The sequence below is a fragment of the Fukomys damarensis genome, unplaced genomic scaffold (genome assembly GCF_012274545.1).
Source record: "Fukomys damarensis isolate Sample0158 unplaced genomic scaffold, DMR_v1.0_HiC HiC_scaffold_20, whole genome shotgun sequence".
NCBI classification, from domain to species: domain Eukaryota; kingdom Metazoa; phylum Chordata; class Mammalia; order Rodentia; family Bathyergidae; genus Fukomys; species Fukomys damarensis.
In genome coordinates, this window is record NW_022900932.1 from 7127611 (window position 1) to 7136431 (window position 8821).

An 8821-nucleotide genomic window follows, 5' to 3' on the forward strand; every position below is an offset into this window, starting at 1 on the left:
CCCCGGGATGGCATCCGTGCAGCTCGGCTCCACCCTTCCGGTGTGGGTGCCGCAGCTGGTGATGGCTCACTCTCACTCAGCCGTGGGCAGGTCAGATGCTCGCGTCCCCTCTGTTCCGTTCTTCCAGTGTTTACTCGGTAGCCAGAATGGGCCGGGACTTATTAGGGCTGCAGTTTATGAACTGGACTCCTAAAACTGGGCCAGCCTGGGTCAAAGCTCAGTAGCTCTGCTCTGACCAGCTTCAGTGACACCTCAGAGCCGTCGCCTCTGAGGATCTGAACCACATACTCCTATTAACAGCAGAAAATGACAGGAGCTCTTTGTCAGCTCTGTCACTGTGACCATGAAGCCCTTGAGAGCAGTGACATCGCTGTCACGGCTGTGTCTCGATGTCCCCCCAAAGCCTCCTGCAAAGGCGGGGTTTTCTCAGAGTGGCTGGATCTAGATCCATGGTACAATGCTAGGGTCAAGGGTGCTAGGAGTGGGTGTGAGGGCTACCTGCCATTAGGGTGGGCAGCCTGGGTAAGACACCAGGGACAGAAAGTGGCTAGACACCTGCTTTTGCTGTCTTCTGCCTGCCAGGGACTGTTTCTCCTCTGTGATGTCCCTCTGCCGTGCCACCCTGCCTTGGAGCCGGCTGATTTTGAACTGAAACCTGTACAAACTGTGAGGCGAAATAAATATTTTCTCCTTTTAACTTTGAGTGTTGGGCATTTTGTCTCAGCAGTGAGAAAAAGTGCACACAGAATTCCAGCCAAGCCAATTTCCTCACCTTGAACTTCTACAACTGTAACTGGTTCCCTGTGTCAAAATGGGTGGGTGAATGGGTAGATGGATGGATGGATGGAGGGTTGGAGGGGTGGATGGACAGATGGGCAGGTAGGAGACAGCTTTGTGCACGTGACAGTTTGCAAAACATACTTTCTATACTACTGTCCATATCAACGAGATTCAATGAGCAGTACAGAAATGGGGGCAGCTTCTGGGGGCCAAGCCAAAGGCTTTCTACAATTTTTGATCAGTTTCCTCACCAGTCTGGATATCTGACCAACTACCGGCCCGCTTCATCATTTCTCCACTTTGTCCCCAACAGTGTGAGAGCTTTTCATATGTCCTGTACGCTGGTGATAGGCTCCATGCAGTGTGGCTTTCCAGCCAGTGGAAACTCCTAAGACATTTCCCAAGTCTACCTGTCACCATGGAGACTCTGGTCCATGTCCCGCGGAGCTGTGTGGGGTGTGGGTGGGTGAATGGGTGGGGGTGCTCTGCTCTCAGAAATGCCAGGGAAGGGAAGGCCTTGTTAATTTCCGCCGACTTTTCTACTTTGCGGTGTGTCCGGAATTACCCGAGGTCTCCCTGGAAGCTAGGCGTGGTGACACTGGGTGACACCGCTGTGATGACACTGGGCTGTGCTCATGCTTGCTACTGTGCCTGAAATTTCAGGAGTCTGTCTTAAGAATCAGACTGCGTGGTGTACCTATTTTCCTCTTCCATCTTCTTCTCCGGGATGCCAGGTTAGTACTACTCCCGGGACTATTACTACTTGCTACACCTCCCTTCTTTGGTGCTTACTGTGTGCCCACACTATTTCAAGAACTTTCCAACTTTCCACACAGTGCCTCTTCTCTCCACAACTGGCCCTCGAAGTCGCCACTGTAAGTCCCACTTTCAATTCGTAGGCTTCTGATGCTACTGCTTTATGTTCATTACATTCATAAACCTGGTGTCTCCAGGTTCACAATCACCAAAGGAAAGCAACTTGAGCCCCCACCTCGAGTGACCACAGCCCCCACACCTGCCCGCGTATCTGCGGGGCCCCCACGAAAGGCCCTAGCTTGGTGGCACTGGCACATCGCTCCCTGCTCGCCCCCACCTTCTCTCCCCGCTCACGAGCTCCCTCTCCCTTCTCCACTTGCCCATGCTGACCACAGAGCTGGGGGCTTTCTACCTCATGCCTCTTATCAAAGTCAAGACCATGGGACCAATTCACAGGGAAAGAAAAAGACTTCGTTTTCAGAAGGTTGACTCTCACTTATCAAAGAAACGTAAATCAAACCAAAGTCCAGTTTTCACCTCTGGAACTGGCAAAGAGGAGAGGTATTATATGTTCAACACTGGCAGAAGAGTGGACAGGATGGGCAGTGTCACCTGCCACCAGGGAGAGGGTACGTAAATATGTGTATGTCACAGACGAAGATTATAATTTACTTGTTAACCCATAACTCAGATCCTAGAAAGGGATGTACAGTACATTTATGTTCCAAGATACACCGTCCTTGTGTTATTTTTAACATTGAAAAATGAGAAACAATCTGAAAACCAACGATTGAAGATTAGTTAAATAAATGATGGTACTGCCAAGTGAAAAACAGTTCAATGCCATGGAAACTAAGCAAGCCATATAATGGTGAGTGGAAAGGATTAATATGGTATACACTAAATTGACCATAAATACCATTTAGAATCAATATAAAATGGAGAGTCACTTTCAAATCCTTCTGGTTAAATTTGGATGGTGGGAGTCCAAATAATTTTTATTTCTCTCTTTATGATGTTTCTGTACTTCCAAATTTCTACAGATTATGGCTTTTATAAAAAGAAATATAAATGTACACTTAAATTTAATTATATACCTCTCTCTGTATTTTGATATAAGTGTATATATGCATAGGTTTAAATCCAATTCCCATATTGCTTTCTCTCCACCCTGGGATCGGAAAGTTCTATCCACACCAGCACAGCCGGTGCTGGGTAAGCCGAGGTCCCCGGATCGTCTCCATCCCTGTGGCGTCCCGACCCTCAGGCACACAGCCCGGGTTCTTCCTCCCGAGGAGGTCTGCTCCCCACTCCCCTCCCCAACCAGAGACTCAGCCATTCAGCAAGTCCTCAGCAATGGATCCACCCTGGGCTCGGGCTGACTGGGGAAGCCCCGCCCCTTCTCAGGCTAATCCTTCCAGCATCCAAGGAAGCGCACAGGACTTCAAAGTACACTGCGTGCTGGGGCAGCGAGATTCTACAGCCCATCCTCATGTTTCCTGGAAACTGGCCCGTGGTCAGCCGTCTCGGACCTGGCCTCTGTCCATCACTGCCGCGAGTCATGCAGTTCTATTTCGGCTTTCTCCTCTGCACCAACCACCCTTTCTCCCAGGCTAGAAAGGACCCTTTGAATCTCTCATCCTAGTGCAAGCTCAGCGTCATTGTCCCCACTTCCAGGCGGAGACTGGAGCCCAGAGGGATGAGCACGGGGTGGGGGGCAGGACAACAGCTCTCAAATCCAGAGGTTCACAACGGCTTGTCCACACCATCAGGGCCCAGTGGGAGAAAGGGGTGCTCATTCCTGTAGGGCTGCTAGGAAGGCCCTGTGGGGCACAGAGGCTGCCCAAGGGGAAGTGGATCTGGAGGAGCCCAGAACCTATGGGAAGGAAGAAACTGAGCATCGGGGACGATTCTGGGGGCCTTTGATCCAGCCCATCCTGCAGCAGGATCCTGACTGCCGGTTCCCTTCACCCACTCATTACTGGTCTCTTTCCCTTCTCTCTTTTTCTTTCACCATCTGCCTCCAAATGTCCACATTAAGTCAGGTACAGATTATGTCCATTTTACAGCGGCAGCAACCCAGGGGAATGAAGTGACCCCAAAGCCATGCTAGAGCCCCACTCTTCCTGACCTCAAGCTTCCTCCACAGCTACGCGCCTGTGAGCCCAGGTGAAGGAAACACACCTTCCTCAGGAGCTGACCCTTCGGCCAAGAGATCACCTCATGGCTCCCGTATTTGTCCCTCGGCGCTCACAGCAGAGCTCCAGGGGCGCTGGCCATGGGCCTGCCTGCCTCAGCCGCCCGCCTCGCCACGGTCCCTTGACAGACCCGCTTCAGGCTTCGCAAGTGAAATTCTTCCCTTCCTCTTCCCCTTTTCTCCTCTCCCCCTCCATCTTCGCTTTCTTCTTTCCTCCTCCTTCCCCTCCCCCTCTCCTTCCTCCCCTCATCTTCTTCTCCTCCACTTCCTCCTTCCCCGCTTCCCTCCTCTCCCTCTCCTCCTTTCCTCTTCCTCCCCTCCCCCTCTCCTTCCTCTTCCTCCTCCTCCCCTTCCTTCTCCCTCCTCCGTCGTTTTCTCTACGTACTTGGGATTGAACCCTGGACCTTCACACTGAGCTACACTCTCATTCCTGTCTTCGTCGTGGTCGCCCTCATCATTTATTTTGAGACAAGTTGCCCAGGCTAATCTAGCGTCTGCGGTCCTCCCGTCTCAGCCTCCCAGAGTGCTAGGGTTACAGGCGTTCTCCACCTCGCCGGACTCCTTTTCTCCTCAGACTTGTACCGGCCGTTCTTCCTACCTCCCCTCGCTTGCTCAAACGGCTCGGGTGGCCCAGGGTCTCCACCAGCGCCCTGGGAGAGGGAGGTACCCTGGGAACAGAGGAGAAAGCTCCCCTCTTCCTGTCCCCGAGCCCCGCCCCGCCCCGCTCACCTGTAAATCAGCACCTCGTCGTCCGAACAGTTGTACTGCAGCTGGTACATCTTCACCCTGGGCGCCGACTTGCTGACTGACCACTTGACCAGGGCCGAGGTGGTGGTCACGTCGGACACAAGCACCGCCCGCTCCGGGGCGCCCTTTGCGGGCTCTCCGCCCCCACTGCCTGCCCCTGCCCGGCCGGTCTTGCTGGAGCCGGTGATGTCGGAGAGGCGGGGCAGACCGGGCAAGCGGGGGGGAAGGGGCAGCTGCACGATGGACACCTCCACGGCGGCCGTGGCCTCTCCCGCCGCGTTGGCCGCGATGCAGGTGAAGGCGCCGCTGTCCTGAGACGTGGTGATGAGGATGTCCAGGGTGCCGTTGTCGTACACGGCCGTCCGTGAGGAGTTGCCCACCAGGCGGTCGTCGGGGGCCACCCAGTGGATGAGAGGGCTGGGGTCCCCGATGGCCTTGCACTTGAGCGTGGCCGCCTGGCCCTCCAGCACCAGCAGCTTGTGCGTGTGCTGGGTGATGAGCGGCGGCTCGCACACGAACTCCTCCTCGCGCACGTGCCAGAAGTAGCGGCCCTTGAGGCCCCCGGGGGACCCACAGGTCTCCAGATCGTCCTCCCTCTCCAGCCGCCGCAGCCAGAGGAGCTCGCAGTTGCAGTGCAGCGGGTTCCCCCCGAAGCTGAAGGACAAGGGCGGCGCGAAGGGCGTGGCGGTCAGGAGGGAAGCCTGGGAGCGCGCGAAGATGGGATCCGGGGGCAGCTTCTGCAGCCGGTTGGAGGTGAGGTCCAGGCGGGCCAGTTTCTGCAGGTCGGCGAAGGTGCCCTCGGCGATGTGGTCCAGCAGGTTGTGGTCCAGGCTCAGCTGGTGCAGGTTGACCATGCGCCGGACGGAGTCCCAGGGCAGGCCGTGCAGGTTGTTGTAGGAGAGGTCCAGGTCCTCCAGCGTGAGCAGGAAGTCCTCGAAGGCGGCCTCGGCGATGCCGCCCAGCTGGTTGTTGTTCACGATGAGGTGCTGCAGGTTGACCAGGCCCCGCAGGGTGTCCTCCCCGAGGCTGGGCAGCCGGTTGCTGTCCAGGTGCAGCGAGCGCAGGCTCTCGAGGTCCAGGAAGGAGAAGGGCTGGATGTGGCTGATGGTATTCCTGGACAGCGTCAGGTCCACCAGCCCCGACATGTTGGCGAAGTCCTGGCGGCCGATGTGGATGATGAAGTTGCCGCCCAGGCGCAGCTCCACGGTCCGCCGATCGATGTCAGGGGGCACGAAGAGCAGCCCCTTGGAGGGGCACAGGGTCCCCAGGGACTCAGACAGGTTCTGGCAGACACAGTACTTGGGGCAGGCATCGACCACAGCAAACGCCATGCCAAACGCCAGCAGCCCGCCAAGCAAGGTCTCCATGGTCTGTCGCGCAGGCTGTGGCGCCTGGAAGAGAGGGACACAAGGTCAGGGTCAAGAGGTGGCTTCCTCCCTCCCATGAGCCCAGCGCCTAAGGGAGGAGCAGAGGATGGCCCGACAGCTCTGGAGTCTCTGAGTACAGCCCTGTAAGACGGGTCTATTCTTATCTTCTCCTTAGTTCTTATCACCTTCTAATATAGTGCATTTAGTCATTCATTATGTTTATTGATTGTATCCCCTGCTAGAATGTCAGCTCTGTGAGGGTGGGGACTTAAACGTGTCTTATGAATTGCTGTAACTCAAGCATCTAGTGCAGTGCCTGGAACCCAGTAGGTGCTCAATAAACATTGGTCGGATGAAGGGATACACGGATGGGTGGTGGGTGGATGGGTGAATGGAAGGAGGGAGGGGTGGGTGGGTGGATAAGTGCGTGGATGCATGGATGAGATCACATGAATTATTCATCTGGTAACCACTGAGTTTGAAAAGTGTTTCATGGCTGTTTTCTGAAATACAGCGCTGCCGTCCTAGCTGGTTTGGGCTCAGCATAAGATGAAACAGAGCCAGCATTCCTTAAGAACAGGGACGTAGACAAGAAGAGAGTTGGCCAGGGGCGGCAGGGGGCTGGCTTTGGACAACTTCACCACCAGGAGAATCCACGTAGTTCCCAGCTCTCTGAGAGTTCAGGGAAGTGGAGAAAGGGGTGGGCGGGAGGCAAAGGAATGAACCTCTGAGCACTTCGCTCACGCTGGCTCCTTGGTCTGCACCCTCGTGCGTATTGCCTCGTGTTGGTTTCGGGACAACCTTCATGGGGACGGGATTACCTGCACGTGCAGATGAGGGCTCACCCTTGCCTCCAAAGCCATCTTCTCCCTGGGCCTTCCTGACAGCCCTCCATCCCCCTCTGCATGTCCCCGCCCCCTTGGCACTTACCGCAGTCTAAATTACACCACAATCGACCTGCTGGATGTGCTTATCACTTGTCTTCCGTGCTGGCTAGAGCCCGGGCGGACGGGCTTGCGTCATTCACCACTGTCTGTCCAAGGCCTCAAGCACCTGGCACTTAGTGGGCACTTTTGCATTAGTGGGCATCAAGGGCAGGAAGGAATAGGAACTTGCTAGTCTTTGCACCTCCAAATTTCAGTTTTCTCACTATTTCATGTTGTACCGAATTTATGCACCTTATTTATATGGCGTTAAACCAATTGAGTTGGACTTCGGGGGAAGCACGCGTGTTGGTTGTGTGGCTTCCTGCAGACCAGCATCTCTCAAATTGCCTTCAGGAGTGCTAATTAGGGTTCTGCAAAAACAGCTTGCGAGGCCAATAAGATGGGGAAGAGCTGCCTACTCATTTGCTCTTGCAAAAGCTCCATAGATGTTCACAACTTCAGAAGAGCGGAGAAATTATGCCGCAGTAGAGACACTGGGTTAATGTTTAATTGTGTGTCGTTCCCATTTCATTTTACTATAGATATACTTTCTGAGCAACGGTTATTAATATCTTCAGAAAGGAGAGTTCCATAGATCCTAGTTTGAGGACTCCTGACACATACAAAATAACTCGCTGGTTTTTTGTTTTTTAAGAGCTCAATATGGTAGAATATTTCAAAACCTATCCCTAGCATATGCATTAGGACGCAGACCTGAATTGCATTATGGTGTTCTTTAAGGCAAATCCCCCACCTGAAACCCTGCAAGGGCCCGCAATTTACCCTCCACCTCACCTAGAGACAGTGCTGTTCAGAGGATGGGACTGACCAGCAAAAACACCCTCTGAGCCATGTCATTTTAAATTGCTCGGTAAACATATTTTAAAAAGAAATTGATGGACTCAACTTTGATAGCACTGTACCCCTTATATCCAAAATAGTATTTCAATCTGTCATCGACAAAATTATTACTGAAGTGTCACAGTCTTTATTTGTACGACGTCTTCAGAATCTGGTCTGTGTGTGACCATACTGGACGGCATTATGAATACAGCTCACAGGCCAAACCTGCCTTGCTGCTTGTTTTAAATAAAGTTTTATTGGATCGCCTCCAAGCTCACCCGTTTTCACATTGTGGGCTTCTTTCCTGCTGCAACAACAGAGGTGAATATATACAGCAGAACAAAGCTGAAAACATTTACTTTCCATTACAGAAGACCTGTGTGCTGGAGGATTTAATTTCTGTTTATCATTTTCATGATGGGTCACCTATTAAAAGCACTGGCCAAAGGAAGGCCTAATCCCACACAGTTCTGCTCTGGGCTCCCCACGAACAGCTGCCCCCAAGCCCCTGCCTTCAGTGGGCTCGCCTACCTGGCCACACGTCCTGCCAGGAACCCCCATCCTCCGGCGTCGGGGTGCCCTAGTTCCCACCTGCAGCCTTGCTTGATGCTCACACCTGCTCAGAGGGTCCAGTGGGGGGGAGAGAGCCTTCTCCATCTGCACGGAGTCCCCCTGGGTTTCCAGCCATCCTGCCCCATGGCCGACACCCATGGACCACCCAGGCACCATACAGATGGCGGCCACTTTCAGCATCCTCAAGGCCTCTCCATCCTCGGCCCTGGTAGACAGCAGAGGCAGTGGCCAAAAACACGAAAGTCGGGTCACTTAGGGATGCAGGCCCTGGAACCCCAGAGGCACAAACAGCTCTGTCCTTATAAATTATGCTAACCAAATCACATTTAAAAAAAAAAAGTTTGCTGAGGATTAACAAACGTCTAATGAATTCAAATCTGTGACATAATAGAGCAGGGTAAATATATTTTAAGTAATCAGCATGGAAGATTACTGACAGGGAAGTGACTATCGAATCTTAATTAAAATTGTATTCAGAGAGCTGTCACTTAATACATTACACTAACAGCCAAACAAACAGCAGCTAAACCCCAACTTTGGAGGAGACTCTGAATGTGTGTGAGGGGTGCACGCGGCGGGGGCGGGGCTCAGTCTTTGGGGCAGGGATTGGGACAAACACGCGAGTGGGGGGG

The 8821-nt window shown here is 53.5% G+C and overlaps 1 protein-coding gene across 2 annotated transcripts in view; it reads right to left on the reverse strand.

The window, feature by feature from the left end:
- Lrfn2 (leucine rich repeat and fibronectin type III domain containing 2) overlaps positions 1-8821 on the reverse strand; it is a 150526-nt gene that overhangs the window by 21685 nt on the left and 120020 nt on the right. Inside the window, exons 1-2 of one of the 2 annotated variants that reach the window (XM_019209724.2) lie at positions 4463-6911; positions 2946-3412 (exon numbers count right to left, since the gene is read on the reverse strand). In XM_019209724.2, the coding sequence (XP_019065269.1) occupies positions 3349-3412; positions 4463-5847 (1449 nt within the window). In that variant the 5' untranslated portion in view covers positions 5848-6911 and the 3' untranslated portion in view covers positions 2946-3348. Of the gene's footprint in view, positions 1-2945; positions 3413-4462; positions 6912-8821 lie in introns of those variants that run through there. The other variant, XM_033766431.1, reaches the window with a different exon arrangement.